Source organism: Microcaecilia unicolor, chromosome 6, assembly GCF_901765095.1.
Source record: "Microcaecilia unicolor chromosome 6, aMicUni1.1, whole genome shotgun sequence".
In the NCBI taxonomy this organism is placed as follows: Eukaryota; Metazoa; Chordata; class Amphibia; order Gymnophiona; family Siphonopidae; genus Microcaecilia; species Microcaecilia unicolor.
Genome location: NC_044036.1, coordinates 193,918,119 through 193,939,937, shown reverse-complemented (window position 1 = coordinate 193,939,937; position 21,819 = coordinate 193,918,119). Strand labels below are relative to the sequence as shown.

The following is a 21,819-nucleotide window of genomic DNA, read 5'->3' as shown; positions in this document are numbered from 1 at the left end:
AGTGAACCAATCAAGTCCACTGTAAGCAAGGAAGCACATTGGTTAATCTCTGTTTCCACTCCCCCACGCAGCCATCATTGCCATACACTCAAAACAAAGCAAGCAAACCTAGGAGCTGCTGCAAAAGCTGTTTTAACTAGACAGTACCAAAAAAGGGGGGGCCTTAGAGAGAGGGGAATCACTCGATGCCTGGAGGGGGGCCGGGGAGAGAGGGGAATCGCTGGGTGGCTGGAGGGGGAGCAGGGGACAGAGGAGACTCGCTGGGTGGCGGGAGGGGGGGGCAGGGGAGAGAAGAGCATCGCTGGATGGATACAGGGAAGGGGGACCCTGGCACATACTCTCATTCTCACACACACACTCGCACCCCGTCTCACTCTCTGTCACACATACACACACTCGCACATTCACTCTCTCTCACACAGTCACTCTCACACACACTCAAACATACACACTCCGAGGAAAACCTTGCTAGCGCCCGTTTCCTTTAAAACAGAAACGGGCCTTTTTTACTAGTAATAGATAAACTCTATTAAGTAGTACAGTGCTCAGCTGTGCATATCGTCAATCACTCCGATTGATTGAACAACCAATATGAGTCTGCATACATCATTGCACTGAGTCCCTCCCTACCTCTTGTACTACATCAAATGCTTATTTATGATGATTAACATTCATTTTCGATAACTATATAGTACTTATCTGGAGATGGTATGTTGGAACTCCGTGTTTCCCAATGCAAAGTGAGTTTTAAACTCGGAGTGAATGATAAACGTGATAGTGTACTTGTGCCCTCTAAAAACAATCCAACAAGTTTGCTGAACTTGTCTTTCTTCCTTTCGTAGGTCCACCCTTCTTATTATAGATCTTCCCAACACAAGCTGTGTTTCACAATATAAAGCTTCCTCAGGGGAATCCTTGTATCCTACAAATTGGAGACAGCATATTATCAGCCATAGTCTATTTTTCAATATGCGTGGAACACTGTAATGTCATTAGTCCATAGGCTTTTAAGTCCTGTTCTTACAATCCCAAGATTTACATTCTTATTCAAATTTTCTCATAAATTTAATCATAACATTGAAGACATACCTGGGTGTAACAATCTCCCGACCCACGGCTCGCCTGTCTGAAAAGACGGGAACGCATGCGCTGTTCTCTTTATTTCAAACTAAACTAACTCCGCCCTACTGCCTAGTCTTGCAGCCAATCAATTTTGCGATTCAAACCGCGCGGTATGACAGTGTCCCATTGATAAATCATTCTTTGTTCTTTGTTTTTGAGTACTCTGGCAATATCCCCCCCCCCATATGGTAATTTAATTTGGACCAACACAGCTTGTTCTAGTCCCCTCTACATTAGCTTCAGTCTTAGTTCTGTTGTTTGTCTGTGTGGGTCAACTTTGTATCCTGCTTGTGTCTTCCCTGTTTGTCTTCAGCTCCAGTCCCCTTCCTGCTTGCCTCTGCCTTGCAAGCCTTCAGCTTTGGTTCTGTCCCTGTTCGCCTGTCTCTGTCTTGCAAGCCGTCAGCTTTGGTTCTGTCCCTGCTTGTCTGTCTTTACCCTGGTAGTCTTTTAGCTCCAGTCCCCTTCCTGCTTGTCTCTACCCTGATTGCTGCCAAGCTTGTTTGTAAATCCTGAATCTTGCTTGAGTACCCGTTCCAGTCAAGTCAAGCTTGTTCCTGAATCCGGTTCCAGTCCAGTCAAGCCCAGCTTGTTCCTGAATCCGGTTCCGGTTCAGCCAAGCCAAGTCCGTTCTAGTCTCCTGTTGTTCCAGGCCGTCTATTCCAGCCCTGCCTGTCTACAGCTCCAGTCTTGTTAGTCCAGTCTTGGTTGGGGGATTTTTCCTCCTGCTGCCACTCGTCAACAGTGGGCCAAGGGCTCGCGTTGTTCCAGAGTCCGTGACTGTTTGTTCAAAGCCTGGGATTGTGCCACAACCCTTCAGCAATATCTCCCACAAATATATTAAACAGAATAGGCCCCAGCACCGACCCCTGAGGAACTCCACTATTCACCTTCCTTTCCTCCGAGCAGATTCCATTTACCACCACCCTCTGCCACCTGTCGGTCAACCAGTTTCTTATCCAGTTCACCACTTTCGGTCCTAAGTTCAACCCTTTCAGCTTATCGACAAGTCTTCTGTGGGGGACCGTATCAAAGGCTTTGCTGAAGTCCAAGTAGATTACATTTAGCGCACGTCCCACATCCAGTTCTTTGGTCACCCAGTCAAAAAAGTCAATAAGATTCATTTGGCAGGATTTTCCTTTGGTAAAGCCATGTTGCCTCGGGTCCTGTAACCCGTCGGTTTCTTTCAGCAGCGATTCCATTATTTTTCCTACCACTGATGTGAGACTTACCGGTTTGTAGTTTCCCACTTCTTGCCTGACTCCACTTTTGTGAAGAGGGACCACATCCGCTCGTCTCCAATCTCGTGGAACCTCTCCCGTCTCTAAAGATCTATTAAATAAATCTTTAAGAGGTCCCGCCAGGACCTCTCAGAGCTCCTTCAGTATCATGGGATGTATCCCATTCGGCCCCATAGCATTGTTCATCTTCATATTCTCCAGCTGTTTATAAACTCTTTCTTCCGTAAATGGCGCAGTATCCACTCCATTCCCAGACGTTCCCTCGGCAGCCAACCGCAGCCCTTCTCCAGGATTTTCCTCCGTGAACACCAAAGAGAAATAATTGTTTTATTTATTTATTTATAATTTTATTAACATCTGCAATTGAATAATACAGCATTTGAACCATCCACAAACAAGGTTCACATTTATTTATTTTTATTTATTGCATTTGTATCCCACATTTTCCCACCTCTTTGCAGGCTCAATGTGGCTTACAATATATCATGAATGGTGGAGATATTTCAAAATAAACATTTAGTATTACAGAAGGTTCTTGGGTAGCATGATAATGATAGAACAAGATATTATTATAACAAGCAAATATTATAAGCCAATTCTGGATATTTGTGGAGGAGTTCACATTTGTTGGTCTTTGTGGTATGCCTTGTTGAATAGATGGGTCTTAAGTAGTTTGCGGAAGTTAGTTAGTTCATAGATTGCTTTTAAGTTACGCGGCAGCGCGTTCCAGAATTGTGTGCTCAAGTAGGAAAAGGTTGACGCCTGTGTTAGTTTGTATTTTAGACCTTTGCAGTTGGGGAAATGAAGATTAAGGAATGTGCGGGATGATTTTTTAGCATTCCTGGGTGGTAAGTCTATCAGGTCTGACATGTAGGCTGGGGCATCTCTGTGAATAATTTTGTGAACTAGGGTGAAAATTTTGAACGTGATGCGTTCTTTAAGAGGGAGCCAGTGTAGTTTTTCTCATAAGGGTTTGGCACTTTCATAGTTTGTTTTACCAAATATGAGTCTAGCTGCCATGTTCTGGGCTGTCTGAAGTTTCTTGATTATATGCTCTTTGCAGCCAGCATAGAGTGTGTTGCAGTAGTCTAAATGACTGAGTACCATTGATTGTACCAGGTTACAGAAGACGGTCCTTGGGAAGAAAGGTCTTACTCTTTTTAATTTCCATGTTGAGTGGAACATCTTCTTGGTTGTGTTTTTCGCGTGACTCTCAAGTGTTAGGTGTCGATCAATGGTGACTCCAAGAATTTTTAGGGTGTCCGAAATTGGAAGATTCAGTTTTGGTGTATTAATGGTGGTGAATTTGTTCGTGTTGTGTTGTGAGGTGAGTATTAGGCATTGAGTTTTTTCTGCATTGAGTTTCAGCTGAAATGCATCCACCCATGAATGCATGATATGTAGACTTTGGTTGATGTCATTGGAAATCTCCTTTAAATCTTGTTTAAATGGGATGTAGATCATTACGTCGTCTGCGTATATGTATGGGTTGAGGTTTTGGTTTGATAGTAGTTTGGCCAAGGGTATCATCATTGAGTTGAATAAGGTCGGTGAGAGGGGGGATCCCCATGGAACTCTGCATTCAGGTACCCATGTGGCTGATGGAGTCAAATTAGATGTCACTTGGTATGATTGTGTGGTTAGGAACCCCTTGAACCAGTTGAGAACGTTGCCTCCAATTCCGAAGTAGTCGAGGATGTGTAGTAGTATTCCATGATCAACCATGTCGAAGGCGCTAGACTAGTCATGAGAGTGACTAGTACTGTTTCAGTGCTGTGATTATTCCGAAATCCTGACTGGGAGTCGAGTAGTATAGAGAATTTTTTTAATGGTTTGTGAGTTGTTTAGTCACCATCCTTTCCGTTAGTTTGGTTATTAAGGGAATGGATGCTACTGGCCTGTAATTGTTTAGTTCACCAGCACTTTTCTTTGCGTCTTTGGGAATGGGGTAAGTAGAATGTTTCCTTTCTCCTTCGGGAAAAGTCCATTTTGTAGCATATAGTTCAAGTGGTTCGTTAGGTCTGTTATAAATTGTTGAGGGGCAGATGTCATAAGGTTGTTCGGGCATATGTCTAATTTGCAATGAGATTTGGTGAATATTTTGAGCGTTTGGGAGATGAGATCCTCTGATAGTATCTCGAAGTTGGTCCAGGTTCTGTCTGCTGGGTATACACCGGAGTGTGGATCTAGACAATCAAGGAATACGGTGTAGTCGGTGGTGCTAACAGGTATTTTAAGTCATAGTTGTACCATGTATCTGGTAGGTCCTATAAAGAGAATATAACAAATATCAACAAAAGAAGAAAATTAACTAGCTTTTCTTTTAGCTTAGTATACCCCTCCACCCCCTCCTCCCACCCCTCTCCCCCCCAAATCTAAGATTCTTGCGGAGCAGGTTCGGGGTGAGATGACCATAGAACATATTGGTCCCAAATACGATGGTAATCTAAGACGCTCCCTGTACGTAACACTGTGAATTTAGACATCAAATGAATATAATCCAGCTTACATAGTATCACATTTATATCAGGCAGGGACTGTTGTTTCCATGCTGCCGCCAATACTAATTTACTAGTCACAAACACCTGTGTGACCAGCCGATGAGTATTCAGGTTCACACCCTGCGGTTTAACATGCAATAGACAGTGCTCCATTTTCTTTGGATAACTGACCTCAGTCAGGCTAATTTCAAAATTTTTGTCCAGAACTCTTGTGCTGAGGGGCAAGACCACCAAATGTGATACATATCACCCTCCCCCCCACACTGGTGCCAACACAAGGCCGATCCCCCCCTGAACATTTTAGCCAATCTTTTAGGAGTATAGTACCAGCAGTACAGTATCTCGTATTCATTCTCTACCAGGGACCTGGATACCGATACCTTAAGTAAGGATTTGAATATCTTTTCCCATTCTGTGTATTCATAAGATACCCCTAGTGCCTTTTCCCATTTTTGTAGGTAATAAATAGCAGGTTTAGTTCGCTGAAGCAGTGCCTTATAAATTCTCGATATCCCTCCTCTTCCTCCCCCCACTGGCCATCGCCTGCTCCAGCTGTGTTTCTGCTAGACTTAACTCCCCCCTTGCTCGCCTAAGGATAAAATCTCTTAGTTGGTGATATTGAAATGCATTAGGTGAGGGTATCTCATATTCTTCTTGTACTTCTAACGCTAAAGGCTTGCCATCCTCCCACACTTGCCCAAGCTGGTATAGACCTGATTGTTCCCACTTGCTATAACAGGGATCGGATGTCCCAAGGGAAAATCCGGATGCAAATCGTATGGACATATGTAAGAAACGCTTGTGCCCTGATAAGAAGCACCCTCTAGTCGCACACCATATTTTAAGGGGCCACTGAAGAAGAGATGGGGCTATTTTAATCACCCCCCTCAACAGACTATCAAGTAACTAAGGGATAGCCCTCAATGGGTATTGGTCGAACCAGGTTTGCTCCAGCACTGTCCAGATCTTCCTTCCCCCCCAGGAGCCAATCAGCCAAGATTCTAAGGTGAGCTGCCTGATGATAAAGAAAGAAGGCGGGGACTCCCATTCCTTCATATCTCTCGGCTGGTACATTACCGCTGGACGCACCTGTGGGGGTTTCCTCTTCCAGATAAAGGAGAACACTCTCCTGTGCAAGCCTTGAAAGAATTTATCAGGTAGAGAAATTGGTAATGCCATAAACAGGTATAGCAATTTGGGGAGAAGGATCATCTTAACCGCATTTATGCATCCTAGCCAAGAGATCGTCAGTCCCTCCTATCTCTCTAGCTCTAAAAATAGCTCCCGCACCTTAGCAGGGAAGTTTGCCTCGTACAGATCCTCTATGCGCTTAGTCAAATTGACCCTCAGATACCTAATATATTGAGACGCCCAGTGAAACGGATAGCTAGATCTCAGTCTTGCAACCTTATCGTCTGTGACTGTAATGTTCAAGGCTTCAGACTTCTCCATGTTTATCTTAAAACCTGACACCTTCCCCATAATCATGCAATATGGAAGACAGGGCTAGGAAAGCAGTATCTGGCTCAGTTAAGGTAAGTAGTATGTCATCTGCGAACAACAGGATTTTTGATTCAATCGTCCCTTGCCGCACCCCTTTGATATCTGGATGTGTGCAAAATATAGATAGCTAAAGGCTCGATCACCATTGCAAAGAGGAGGGGGGACAAAGCACATCCCAGTCTTGTTCCCCGGAACAAGGGAAACTGAGAGGAATGGCTACCATTTATTCGTACGACAGTTGTCGGCCCCTTATATAGAAGATGTAGCCAGTGAAGAAAACAGCCCAGTACTCCCATTCTCTCCTCCACTGCAAACAAGAAAGGCCAGTGTACCCTATCGAATGCCTTCTTGGCATCTAATGAGAGTAGACACATGGGAGCTTTCGAGGAGTGAGCACACTAAATAAGGTGAAGCACCCGACGGATGTTATCAAAAGTTTGACGCCCATGAACAAACCCTGCCTGATCCTCCTGCACTAAAAATGGAAGATAATGTTGTAGACGAGAGGCCAGTATCTTTGTGAAGATTTTATAGTCCACCCCTAATAAAGAGATCGGCCTATAGGAACTGCAGATTTGAGGGTCTTTACTCAGCTTAGGTAGGACTGTGATCAAAGCCAGATTCCAAGTCTCCGGAAGTGTCTGTGCCTCCTGCAGTGAGTTAAACACCCTCAAGAGGAGATGTGCCAAAAGCTTACCGAAAATCTTATAAAATTTGTTGGTGAAGCCATCCGGTCCCGGAGACTTGGATGGAGCCAAGGCCTTGATTGCTTCTAGTATCTCTTCTAGTTCAATAGGTCTAGATAACCTGTGTTGGGCCCCTTCCAGTAACTTCGGTAGATGAATCTGGTCTAGAAAAGCCGATACCTCGTCTTCCGATGGATCAATATCGGGGGTGTAAAGTTTCGCATAGAACTGTTGAAACATTAGTCGCAACTCATCTGGATCCGAGGTTACCACTCCATTACCATCTCTCATTTGTGAGATCTGAGCATGACTCGCCTGCTTTTTTAACTTATGAGCCAAAAGTCTACTTGCTTTATTCCCAAACTCAAAATGCATCTGTCGGACCCTCTGCAGCTGCTACGAAATATCAGCTAATTGCAACTCATGCAAGTCCTGATGTAATTTATGTGCTTGATCTAGTAAATGTTGAGGAGGCGAGCGAGAGTTCTGCTCCACTATGAGTTTTTCTACCCCAGCCAAGCGTCCCCGCAAAGAGTTTTCCGCCTGCTGTTTTTCTTTTCGCCTGTGAGCCTTTAAGGCAATAAGATGCCCTCGCATGACCGCTTTGAACCCCTCCCAGAGCCCCACATGTGAAACCTCCCCATTATCATTTAGTTGGATATATTCTTTAATTAGACGTTCAAGTTGTTGAATATTAGTCACATCAGAAAGCAGGACATCGTCCAAGCACCAGTGTGGGGTAATGTTAGTCCGGTTCCAAGAACGAAGACATAAAACTACTGGACTACTACTACTACAAATCATTTCTATAGCGCTACCAGTCGTATGCAGCGCTTCACAATTGAACATGAAGAAAAGACAGTCCCTGCTCAAAGAGCTTACAATCTAATCAGGACAGACAGACAGGACAAATAAGGGATAAGAGTAGGACAGACAGATAGGACACATAGGGAAAAGGGACTATTGAAGAGAGGAAGACAAGATAAGGTTACGAGCAGGTGACGAGTTAGGAATTAAAAGCAGCATCAAACAGGTAGGCCTTTAGCCCGGATTTGAAGGAGGCCGGGGATGGAGCTTGACGTAATGGCTCAGGAAGTCTATTCCAGGCATAAGGTGCGGCGAGATAAAAGGAATGGAGTCTGGAGTTAGCAATGGAGGAGAAGGGTGCAATTAGGAGAGATTTGCCTAGTGAACGGAGTTCTTGGGAAGGAGTGTAGGGAGAGATAAGGGTGGAGAGGTAGTGAGGGGCAGCAGAGTGAATTCACTTATAGGTTAATAAGAGGAGCTTGAACTGAATACGGAAATGGATAGGGAGCCAGTGAAGTGACTTCAGAAGAGGGCTGATATGGGCATAGCGACTTTAGCGAAATATTAATCGTGCAGCAGAATTTTGAACAGATTGAAGAGGAGAGAGATGGCTGAGTGGAAGACCTGTGAGAAGCAAGTTGCAGTAGTCCAAGCGAGAGGTGATGAGAGTGTGCATGAGGGTTCTGGTAGCCTGCTCAGAAAGGAGAGGGCGAATTTTGGCGATATTATAGAGGAAGAAACTACAGGTTTTAGCAATCTGTTGAATATGTGCAGAGAAGGAGAGGGAGGAGTCGAAGATGACCCCAAGGTTACGAGCAGATGAGACAGGAAGAATGAGCGTGTTGTTGACAGAAATAGAGAGTGGGGGAAGGGGAGAGGTTGGTTTAGGTGGGAAGATAAGGAGCTCAGTTTTGGACATATTGAGCCTCAATGATCTGACCATGTACGAGGTATTATCCGCTGGTCCAGAATACATGGGAGAGTTGTTGCATCGCCTAACCAGAAGTCTATATGGGAGTAAGATTGATGGACTGATGAGAAATATGTATATTCCCTCTGCACAGGGTTCGTATGTCGCCAGAGATCTATCAATTGCCACCTGGTTAAGAATGCATGAGGCAGTGAACGGCTCTGCTGAGCGTATTGTATTGTTAGGGTCGAGTTATCCAACCGTGGGTTTAAGGTGAGGTTAAAGTCCCCCCCAACTAACATAGATCCCTCCCCATGAGCCAACAATAACTGATCTAATTGGTGAAAAAAGCCCCTATGGTCCGTATTAGGTCCATATACATTTACTATAGTGTATTTTTGAGTCCCCATGGAGAAAACTACCAATAAGAAACGACCCCCCTTATCTCAAATGGTTTTTTCAATTCGCCAAGGACAGGAATCATTAAATGCTATCAGAACCCCCTTGGTCTTACCCCCCTCTCGATTAGATGCAAAATACATAAGAAGATAATTACGATGTCTATACAAGTGCTCGTGTTGTGGCTTTAGATGCGTCTCCTGAATCAGGGCAATGTCCACCTTCAAACGAACCAACTCCCGAAATAACAGCAGACGTTTCATAACCCCTGACATTCAGGAGCAATAAATTTATATCTGTCATCATTACATTGTTGTGTCCCCGCTCCGGTCATCTACACCCCCTCCAATCGCAACCCTCTCCCTCCACTCCTGATCTCCATTTAACCGCCAAACCAGACTTACCCCCACCCATTCTGGTCCCCATCCCCCTTTCTCCTCCCCCCATACCCTACAAAGATCCTCCCTCGTATTAAATGAAGTATCTCCCGTCCCTCCCACCCTCCCCATCCAACCCCCATTTATCCATGACACCCCATCCATATCTGAATAGGTGCCCCAAGGAAGGACTGTGACCTTCACACCCACAGCCTATTATGCATCCAGCTACAGTAAACCCCCTCTCAACAACGCGTGGCCAAATATAGGACATCTATGTATCCCCCAGCCCTTACAGCAGCAATCCCAAACATTGAATAAATCAAACTCCCAGTCTCACTATTCAAACTACATCTTCCACACTTGAACACTGACCCCAAAAAGGGGGATCTAGCAATGTCAGCATTGAAATGACCTTGTTAAACTCTCTCAGTCCACCCTCAGGTGAGGTGGCCCGCTGAGTGCTGGCGCTGCAGACGTTTATGCCCCACTCGCTGCCACTTTGGATACGACTTCGGGCCGAGACACCCCAGATTGTGTAGTTTGGTGTCGCTGCTATGTCCCCCTCAGGGAGGACCTTGCTTGCTTCTGAAACCGATTTAACCTGATGCATGCATCCATCTTTATAAAAAATCAGCACAAAGGGGTGTCTTCACCTATATTGGATGCCCAGCTCACAGAGTTTGGTTGTAACAGGTTTCAGGTCAGCCCGGCGCTTCAATGTGGCTGATGCCAGATCTTGATAAATCTCCACAGAATAGGAGTCCCATTTGAAATCATTAGCTTGGCGTGCAGCTTTTAAGACCCGCTCCTTTAGCTTGAAGTCTTGAAAACAGGCTATAATGTCTTTAGGGAGGTTATTCCTGGTCAGCCCCAAAGCTCGATGGGATCTCTCCAAATAACACTGTCCAGGGCTATTGGCGACTTCGTTGCCGAAAGCAGTGAGCTGACCACTTGCTGGACCACCGACTCACTATCTTGATATGTTGGGGTCTCAGGAAGACATCAGAACTGCAGGTTTTTGTGTCTTCTCCGGTTTTCTAGGTCTTCTAGTTTGTCAGCCATTTGTTGCTGACTGATGCGGACATCTGTGATCTGCCGGTCTATGGATCCCAATGTCTCTAAGTGATCATCAATTCAGCTCTTGTTTTCCTCCACCCTGCGTCCCAGCTCTGCAATCTCACCTCGTAGGTCGGCCCCCAATGCGGCCAGGTCGGAATGGATCGCCTTAAGGTCCGTCCGGATATCCTGCAGCCAGGAACGCAACTCCGGGAGAAATCCCTCTTCAAGACCTGCCTGCTTTTGCATCGTGGAGCTATCCCCTAAGGATGGGCCTCCGTTTAGCTCCTGCTCCTCCAGAATCTCCTCCATCTGGGCCGCCATGTGCTTCCTGCTCGCGCCTCCCTCGAATGCGAATTGGGAGAAGTCGACTGGCTCTGCTCGGGTCTGCATCACCTCTCTCAACCGCCCGCCTGTGGAGTGTCTCTGCCGTGCAAATCAGGTAGAAAATAGATTGCCATGGGCTGGGGGTATGCCGAAAAACGCTGCAGGTGATCGGGAGCTCGGCGCTTAAGCAGCCATGTTCCCCAGTGACGTCACTTCCTACTGAGAAATAATTGTTTAGCACATTCGCTTTATCTTCATCACTCTCCACATAGCCAATCTCATTATCTTTCAGTCTCGCAATTCCATTCCTATCTCTTCTCCTTTCTCCAATATATCTGAAAAACTCTTGTCTCCTCTCTTTACATCTTTAGCCATTTTTTCTTCCGCTCGCGCTTTCGCTAGCCGTATTTCCCTCTTCGCTTCTTTGAGTTTAATCCGATAATCTTTTCCGTGATCCTCTCGTTGCATTCTTTTGTATTTCTTGAACAAAGCCTCTTTTGCTCTTATTTTTTCAGCTACTTGTTTGGAGAACCATATAGGCTTCCTGCTTCTCTTGTTTTTGTTTACTTTCCTCACAAAAAGATCAGTCGCCATATTTATAGCAGCCTTTAGCTTGGACCACTGTTTTTCCACTTCTCCTACGCCTTCCCACGCCAACAGCTCCTTCTTCAGGTATTCCCCCCATTTTATCAAAATCAGTACGTCTGAAATCCAGTACTTTGAGTTTTGTGCATCCACACTCTGCCTTCGCCCTTATATCAAACCATACAGTGTGATGATCACTATTACATAAGTGGGTACCCATCCAGATATTAGAAACACTACCTCCATTAGTGAGCACTAGATCCAGCATCGACCCTTCCCTCGTGGGTTCCGTCACCATTTGTCTGAGCATGGCACTTTGACAGGCATCCACAATCTCCCTACTTCTTTCTGATTCCGCAGACGGGACGTTCCAAACCACATCAGACAAATTGAAGTCTCCCAACAGTAGCACCTCCCTTTTCATACCAATCTTTTGAATATCTTCTATCAGATCCTTGTCTATCTTCTCTGTTTGCACAGGAGATCTGTAGATAACTCCCGTGTGGATACAGGTTCCGTCTTCTCTTTCCAGGACGATCCATAAAGCTTCTTCTTTTCCCCAAGCAAAAATCAAACTGCCCGATATTGAAAGCGATGTAAGTGGGCAAGAGGGGCTCCTGCCCACTTAAATTGCTTGGGGCCACTGATTGCTGCCAACCACTGATATTCAAAATGACTGCCGTGACTTGTCACAGCAGCCACGAGAGGTTGTGGCAGCCATTTTAATGATACAGCTGCTAGGGGCAGGAGCTCCCATCATCTCCACTGGACCACCTGGAATCTTAGATAGTCCCAGGGGGGCCTGTCATGACCGAGGGAGTTGGGAGTGGGAGTGGGGATCTTGATGTTGTCAGCTGGGGCAGTAAGTGGATCAGAAAGAGGGGGTTGTTTTGGCAGTGGGAGGGGGATTGGAGGTGATAGAGGACCATATTTAAGGTTATTCGGGTGCTCTCATCTTTCCTATGTTCCTTTCCCACTTCTGAATTTTGTATTGTACACTGGCTTGACATCTGATTATGAAAGGCGGTATAAGATCTGCATAAGCTCCAGTGGCCAATAACAGAGGAATTAGTACTGGAAATGGCCTGACACTAAATATCTAGGGCTAATTTAGCCAATGATGGTCAGTGTTTAAGAAAAATGCTGACCACCACTGGCTGAATAGCACTATAATCGAAATAAAATGCAACTAGAAAAGAAACTACAACAAACATAGATAGTGCAATGTATTTCTAAAATTAAAAATTGTCCATATTTATTGTAATTATGCTTTATAAACCTTTCACAATATAAAAGAATATAGTCATTTAGGACTAGATTCTATATATCACGCCTAAAAAATTGGCGCCAAAAAAATAACGCCTACTAAGTATGCGTTTGCCTAAATTTCAATGTGGTTTATAGAATATGCCCAGCACCCATCCATGTGACTAAATTTAGTCGAGGGCAGGTACACCAAGTAAAACTTGGTGTAAATGCCGACACCTAAATTAGGCTCAAACCGGGTGTATTCTATAACGCGAATTAATTTTAGACATGCCCATAATCTGCCCATTCCACGCCCATGGCCACACCCCCTTTTTAACTATACGACTTAGAATTATGCACATCACATTACAGAATACGCTTAGCTGTGCGTGTAAATTCTAATTAATGCCGATTAGTGTCATAATCGCTTGTTAAGTGGCAATTATTGGCACTGATTGGCTTGCTAACTAATTTAGTTGTGCGTAGAAATCCAGAATACGACCAGATTTCCATGCAACTTAAGTCATGCTATATAGAAGCTGGGGGTTAGTATGTACTTGAATTGTATTTTTGTGTTGAAGCACATTTTTGTTTCTGTTTAGATATTGATATGAAGAGTTTAAAATTTCAGTCCCTGGGAGCAGGCAGCTGCCACCAAACCACCTACATTTTTTAGATTTGCAGTTTATGATAATATATTATAGGATTGCATGAAGATGTCTCCCCTCCCTATGATTAAAAAAAATCTTTTTTTTCTAGAGGCACCCCCCCCCCCCCCACACACACACCTTGACTCCTCATGCCCCCAGATGTTCAAAAGGGAGGAGCGATGTCCACTTGCTCCTGCTTCCACACCATCATGTTGGTAAATGGTGGTGCCTGAACCCTCACAATGCATCCTGGGCTGTACTAAGTGGTGCCTGTCTGCCAAATAAAGGAAGGTTTCCCTTATTTGGTAGTCTCCACCCTAATTACCAAATAAGGGAAAAATTGTCTCATTTGGTAGTCTGACCTCTCTTGATGCATTCCAGGATACACCAGATGGGGGTTAGGTACCGCCATTTTCCAACATAGCAGTATGGAGGCAGGAGCAAGCAGATATAATTCCTGCCTCTTGAAAGTATCCCTGGGGAGAGGCTGTGGAGGGGTTGGGGGTGGGAGTGGCACTACACTAGGGAACTTTTTAAATTTTAACTGGAGCACGTGAATTGGATTGAGGGCAGGGAAAGGGGCAGATGCAGAAAGCTACCATATTAGTGAGGAAAAGGGGTCAGATCAAGGGACCACTAGATAATTTTGGGGCAATACAGACCCAGTGACTTAAAAAAAAAGTCTCACTTCCTGTCAGTGTGTGACCCAATTACCGCTCAGGTACTGACAGGAAAGGAAACATTTTGGCAATCAGCTGCGGATTATTGCACAGTTTTAAAGCGGCACAAATTTGCATGCTTGTTGTTTACTTCATCACTGTGGTATCTTTTGGAGCTAATTTTGCAGTAGAAGTCACATGCTAAAATAATCAGTGCATAACTCTACCGATTTGACTTTCTGCATTAGCCCCTTTAGTGTTTGTTTATTGTTCAGATGACTTTTGTCAATCCTTCTTGGGTACTTGTTGACAGGCTGATTTTCTTTGATCAGATTCCAGAGATTTGGGACCGCATTATCAGAGAGAATTCTGGAAAATGGAAGGCCATTGCAAAGCATCAGGTGAAACAGGTGTTTAATCCCTCAGCGGAGGACTTGCGCCATCAGGCTCACCAGTAAGAGCACCCTTTCAGTCACCACTTCCAGGACACCTAAGAGAGTAAAGTTCCTTTTTGTGTGAAATGAAGTTAAATTTAAATCTTACCTACATTTGCATACCAAATCTGTGACAATAACAGACTTTTGGTACTTTCTGGTTCATAATATAGGCTTTTCTTTTGGTTTACATTGTCTGCTGCCTCTATTTGTGAAGGGTCCATGCCTGGTCGCTAGCCCATGCTACCACAGATAATTAAACCAGACATGATGTTTTTCTGTTGATGTTCTAAGCCTGATTGGAGCCTGACATGTATGCCTCTGTGTTCCTATCCAAATGTTTAGAGATGTGGTAGTTGATTGGGGGAGGGGGGTGAGGGAGAGAGAAGGGCGGAAGGGGAGGGGATCCAGGGGTTGGTGGCATTATATCTACTAAGGAGGGTTGGCATTCTTAAATATTGTGATAAAATGTTGAAACATTTGTTGGAGTTTGGTGAAGGCAAGATTGTGATAGCAGGGTAGGAATTGACAGTATCACATGGTCAGACAATGCATCAGTGTGGCTTATGCGGCTGGAATGGGAAAACAGAATGGAGTTAAATTTTGTCAACTGAATGACAGTCTTCTTGAAGACCAAAATGTTATTGGAATATTTCCAATTTAGTGACCTATGAAACATTCTCCTGAGGTGATTTGAGAATGTTTAAATGTATTCCTTCTAGGTAAATTTATTGCTATTGCATCTCATAGACAGAAAGAAAAAAAGAGAAGAAGAAATTAAACTGAAGGGGAACAAGATGGTAGCCACACCCACAGTAGCTGCACCCCTTTTAGCAGCCATGACACAAATAAACAGGCATCATTGAAAATATTACACCAGTATAAGAGAAGAAAAATAACTTGGGATTTTTTTTTCATTATAAATAATTTCTGTAAGCTGTTACAGCTCCAGTATACCCAAAATGACACAAACCAAATTAACACACAGACCAGGAATTAGTGGCCCCTGCCGCTAGTATAGGTCCTTTTTATAGCAGCTTAGTAAAAGGGCCCCTAAGTTAACTAGTCTGCAGGGTGGTGCAGTTGTATTGCCCTTTGCGTCAATTGAGATGTGAGAATGTGAAGCAACTTTCTGTGGCAGCGCTGAGTACTTTGAATAATGTGGAAACAAAAGTGGGTGCTTTTTCAGTAGTAGGTCCATTGTTATGGAAGATTCTTCCCGACCACATGCATTTTTGTCCCAATTTATTATAATTTAAGTAAGCGACATATGTATTTTATAAATTTAAAACAAAATATAAGATTTGTCTGGGTAACCTCCAAAGTTACCTGAACAAATCTTTGGAATTTCAGTATCTTAGTCTTTTACAGAAAGCTCTGGCATTTTTTTATGCCACACGTCATCTTATAGTCCATTTGTATAATTAGTGATGTGCTGCCTTCGGAGAATGCCTGATACACATAATCAACTTTGCTTTATTCCTCTTAGGTGGGCAGAGACCTATAACATGAATGTGATAGAGTCGCTAATGCCAGAGAAACCTAAGTGTGGCTTCTGTGGCTCAGAGGCAAAAAAACGTTGCTCCCGCTGCCAAAATGAATGGTACTGCAAAAGGTAAGTAACAATTGCTGATACCAGCTCCTGAAATACATTAAAATGCACAGAGACTGCAGTGTGATACTTCTAATAGCAGGGCTGACCACAGGGGTGTGGAAGTTTTGCCGATCTACTGGAGCAAGCTCACTTCTTAACCCTACAGAGGCTGAAGAGCAGAGGGTTGTATGTGGGGGGGGGGGGGTCTCCTCTGCAGGATGATGAGTGGGGAGCTGGGGGGGGGGAAATCTCTTGAAAGTTGAGTGTCATGTCCATCGTTACTATGTAGGCCATCTTCCTGCTGCAACACCGGTAATTGTGAAGCAGAACTGGTGCTGGGCAGACTTCTACAGTCTGTGCCCTGAGAAAGACAAGGACAAATCAAACTCGGGTATACATATAAAGTATCGCATACCATGTAAAATGAGTTTATCTTGGGCAGACTGGATGGACCATACAGGTCTTTATCTGTCATCATTTACTATGTTACTGCAGCCCCCCCTCCCCCAACACACATCCTCCTGCACTTGACCCAAATCTTAAAGAAGAGACAGCACTTTGAGGGACCTGTAAGCACAGACCCATACTCAAGTGCTGCCCTGTTCCGTTCTAAGGTTGCCAACTGGATCCAGATTGGAAAGAAGACCAAACGACAGCCAGCGTGGTTAAATAGTGAGGTGAAGAAAGCTATTAGAGCTAAAAGAAAATCCTTCAGAAAATGGAAGGAACCGACTGAAAATAATAAGAAACGGCATAAGGAATGTCAAGTCAAATGCAAAGCACTGATAAGGAAAGCTAAGAGGGACTTCGAAAAAAAGATTGCGTTGGAGGCAAAAACACATAGTAAAAAATTTTTTTAGGTATATTAAAAGCAGGAAGCCGGCAAAAGAATCAGTTGGACCACTAGATGACCAAGGAGTAAAAGGGGCGATCAGGGAAGACAAAGCCATAGCGGAGAGATTAAATTTATTCTTTGCTTCGGTCTTCACCGAGGAAGATTTGGGTGGGATACCGGTACCGGAATTGGTATTCGAAGCTGACGAGTCGGAGAAACTTAATGAATTCTCTGTAAACCTGGAGGATATAATGGGGCAGTTCTATACACTGAAGAGTAGCAAATCTCCTGGACCGGATGGTATTCATCCAAGAGTACTGATAGAACTGAAAAATGAGCTTGCAGAGCTACTGTTAGAAATATATAATTTATCCTTAAAATCGAGCGTGGTACCGGAGGGTGGCCAATGTAACGCCGATTTTTTAAAGAGGTTCCAGGGGAGATCCGGGAAATTATAGACTGGTGAGTCTGACGTCGGTGCTGGGCCAAATGGTAGAGACTATTAAGAACAAAATTACAGAGCATATTCAAAAGCATGGATTAATGAGACAAAGTCAACATGGATTTAGTGAAGGGAAATCTTGCCTCACCAATCTTCTACATTCCTTAGCATCCCTCCGGACCGGCCCAGGATTGGACTGATGGGTTGTGCTCGCCTTCCAGCAGGTTGGAGACTGAGAAAAAACAATGACTCTAGTGAGCCAATAGGAGCCCTGGTCATGTGACCAGTGTTGCCAGGTGGGCGGTTTTTTCCGCGACCCGCCGCAGGAAATTTTTGCCCGCGGCGGGTTGCGGTTTTTTGGGCTGCTTTTTGGGCTTCAGGGCGGTTTTTGGGGCTGCTTTTTCGGCCGCGGGGGGCGGGGTTAGTGACGTTTTTGGGCGGGGTTAGTGACGTAGGAGGCGGGGCCGATGACGTGGGAGGCGGGGCCGATGATGGGGGAGGCGGGGCCGGTGACAGCGGGGGCGGGGTGATGACGCGGGGGTGGGGGTGTCAGGGGCGGGGTTTGAGTTTGGGCGGGATTTGGGCGGTTTTTGTGCTGGATTGGGTGGGAAAAAATTTTTCCACCTGGCAACACTGCATGTGACCCTAGCCTCAGTATTTTCTCAGTCTCCCAGCAGGTAGGAAGTGAGCCCATTAGTCTCTCTTTCTAGATTTATAATTCTTTTATTCTATCTTTTTCTGTGCCACAGGAATTCTTATGAGGCTTGTTAGGGTTTTTTCAGCTTATTAGCTCAGCCTCAGGGGTGTATACTCGGGTGCCCCGGGTCACTCCCCCTTTTCCTCCCCACCTCCCTCCTATTCTTCAATTTGCTAAGGGAAGGGTTCCTCTTTTGGTTAGCAAAGAGGCTTTACCTTTGGGAGAGGCAGCCAGCTTAAATTTACAAAAGTGAAGCACTGTTTCCCCATTGTTTTAACGAGCAGACGGCTCTGTTTATTGTGTGGGGTGTCTGTGTTGTGTAGCTGCTCAGCAAAAAAAAAAAAAAAAGCAAAGGTTTTGATTTTTCTTCTCCTTACCTTCCGTTTTCAGTGGGGCATTATTCCCTAGCGCTGGTTTGGTCAACGGAGCGGAGCTGAGCTTTGTGTTTTTAAAACAAAAGAATAGAAGATTAAAGGGTTTTAGGCGCGTGCTCGCGCGTGACCGCCATGTCGGAAAAGTTGAAACGGTGTACTGTTTGCCAGTGTCAGGGGTTTTTTCTTCTTGCGCGTGTAAATTTTGTTCCGCGCCGGGAGTACCGTCCACTTCTGTTTTACCTTCGACTTCGGGCACTCGGTTGTCAGTCTCGGGTTCCTCGCCGTCGCGGTCCGTCTGTTTCGCTGTCCCACTTTACTCCGCTTGTTGCGGAGGTGTCAGGTGCGCTCTCGGGGACAGTGAAAGTGGCGCGAACGGCGGCCATTTTCAATCACCCTCCGTTTTTTTCAGTCGGGTGCTCTCTCTGCTGTAGATAAGGCTGCAAGTCCAGACGAACCTGATTCAGGAGCTCTGGTGCGCTCCGGAGTCACTCAGGCAGGGGTTTTTTCCCCCTGTGTTTGTCCTCCGGATGTACCAGGCCTTCCTGTTATCACAGATAGAAATCCATTTTTTTTTCCCCTCTTCCCTAGTCCTGCCCAAAATACTCCTAGGCTGTCTCTCTTTCCATTCGGGCTTCATAGAATTGTTATCTGGCCGTTTGGGCAATGTGGATCTCTAAATACCCATTTTCAGACGTCCAACATAAGCGCCATAGTAGCTCCAAACATGTCTATTCACCTATACTTAGAGCATAGGTTAAAGCACCTTTGTGCTTGCTTAAAGAATTGTTAAACAAAATATTACTTTTTCCATCAAGCCATATACTTTGCATGGCTTTACATTCAGCAGTTTTTCTACAAGAAATGCTTTCTTTTTGCAGGAAAGTCCTGCGTAAATTGACATAGCTCTTTAAACCTTTCATGCTGTATGTTTTTTTACACTAGTCACATAATTTTAAAGCACCACTGGGACAAAGCTGGTACAAAAATGTTTTTTCTGTTGGAACTTCACAGGTCCATGCCCACCAAAGTAGTGAAGAGAGTCATTTTAGAATAATGGAGATCTGCACATGTAGACTAGTCTAAGGCAAAAAAAAAAAAATGTTGGACAATTTTTCTCTCCTGTGTGTCAATCTTCTAAATTTTCCTATAAACTTAAAGCTACGGTATAACTTGGTCAAGGAAGGAGGGGGGAGTTTATTGTTTTCTTTTCAAAGCATCTTAACAAAAGCTCACAACTCCCATTCTCCTCCTCCATCCCCCCCCCCCCCCCCCCCCCCCCCCAGTTTATTATTTTACTGTACATTTCCACAGGAAAGCTTTAGGAACAGAAGAGAGAGTAGCACTGCTACTTCCAACAGCTATTTACAATGTCTTAACGGTAATACTAGTCTACTCTTTTTACATATTCATAGTTCTTTGAATGCAAAGAAAATACAGAAACTGCTTTTCATAAACCGCTCGATGCAAACCAAATGAACACATCTTTTGGGCAATTCACTGGCTGTACACAATGCTTCATTTGTTGGCACATTTCCAACTTGACTTCAAGCTTAAGCCATCTTTTGTTCCCCTCCCCTCATCAGAAGCTACTCATAATTCTGTTTATTCAAACAGAAAAAGTATCCTTGAATCTGGTAGAGGCAGTTGAGGGAAATTCTGTACTAATTTTCAGATCGAAATACTCAAAGGGATTTTGTTGAGCAGTGTAACTGCACCTTAATGTTGTCTATGCAACCAGGCTTCTAGATCTATGAAAATTAAAAGCAGTTTTCTTGTACAATTCTGCACATCTCTTCAACTCCGCATGCTGACCGACAAAAAAAAAAAAAAAATACTCTGGTACAAGACATTCTAGTCAGCTGCATTATATTTTAGCCTACTTATTTCTAGACAAGAATGAGCCAAAAAACTAGTAAACCTGTAGCATTTATAAGTGTTCTATTTAAAATGCCCTATGCCTCCACAAAATTTGAGACATTCTGAAAATGTTACTTCTACTATATTAAGTGTAAGCATTGTGGATCATCATACATTTGGTTTCCCTGACCTTGCTACTACAAGTACAACTTTTCAGAGCAATGCGCACAGCGCAAGAAGGTTAATGAGATGTAGGTGCTATGAGAACATTAAGAGGAGTCTGCCCATCCCTTATGGAACCCTCACATTTAACCAATTTTGAAGCCAATTTTCCACACAGATATGCAGGTTAAAGATTTAGAACTTGTTAAATCTCAGCTATAAAAATTTCATATTTGAAATCTTGTAAACAAATAGCAATTCATATGAAAACTGCAATTCAGGCCTAGATTTTTAGCAACGTTTAGTTGGCAACTCATTATTTCTCTATTACGTGGGATAAATGTAAGAGGTACCCAGTGGCTTGGTGGCCTGGGAAGAGCACTAGGGGAAGAGGGTTCACTAAATTGGGCCCCAGCATAACTCTGGTTGGACTGACAATTTAACAGTGAATGGTACCCAGTGGCTTGGTGGCCTGGGAAGAGCACTAGGGGAAGGGGGTTCACTAAATTGGGCCCCAGCATAATTCTGATTAGACTGCCAATTTCACAGTGGATATGACCTTGTTACAAGACAATCTCAATTTGGTTTTGGGAAGGGAAAAGTATTCTTTCCCCCATTTTGCATGGTCTACCATGCAACTGCAGATTGATTATATCCATGTCCTCTTTCTTTCTTCAAGTGTATCTTCTTTACTGGCGTAGTATTCTGCTCTTTTGCCTTTCTGCCGCTTATAAAGCTGGTGGTTCTTGACAATGCCTCAGCAGTAGCCTATATCAATCGGCAGAGGGTAACAAGGTGCCATCTCTGGTGGCAAGAGGCGGAGAGTTTCCTGGTATGGGCAGAAGCTCATCTCGCTGCCATATCAGCCTCGCATATAGCAGAAGTTGACAATATTCAAGCGGACTTTCCCAGTCGTCGCACGCTCGATCCATGCGAATGGGCTCTCAGCAATCGAGCGTTTTAGTTGCTAGTACGTCATTGGCTCCAGTTTTCCATCTGTTCGTTTACAGACTTGCGCTTCCCCCGTAGCCTCTATTAGGTCGTCTCCTTCAGAAGATAGAGGAACATGGGAAGCCAGTAATTCTGGTTCTCCCAGATTAGCCTTGACGCTCTTGATACGCGAATCTGCAGCGGCTGAAGGTGATGTCTTCTCTTCGACTTCTGCTATACAAGTCCTTGCTGATTCAAGGCCCAGCTTTCCCCGGCTCGATTTTGTCTTACAACTTGATTCTTCAACGAGCCCGTTTAGCTCACAGGGTTTTTTTTATTTCCACCATGCTTCGGTCTCGTCGTCGCTCCACCTCTCTCAACTATTTTCGCCCCTGGAGAATTTTTCAGTCTTGGTGTGCAGAC

The 21,819-nt window shown here is 44.5% G+C and overlaps 1 protein-coding gene across 1 annotated transcript in view; it reads left to right on the top strand.

Annotated features, from left to right (window-relative positions):
• The window catches only part of ZMYND10 (zinc finger MYND-type containing 10), a 185,214-nt gene that overhangs the window by 138,041 nt on the left and 25,354 nt on the right, over positions 1-21,819 (top strand). Inside the window, exons 10-11 of the mRNA XM_030205499.1 lie at positions 14,404-14,525; positions 15,995-16,120. Of these exons, the coding sequence (XP_030061359.1) occupies positions 14,404-14,525; positions 15,995-16,120 (248 nt within the window). The remainder of the gene's footprint in view (positions 1-14,403; positions 14,526-15,994; positions 16,121-21,819) is intronic.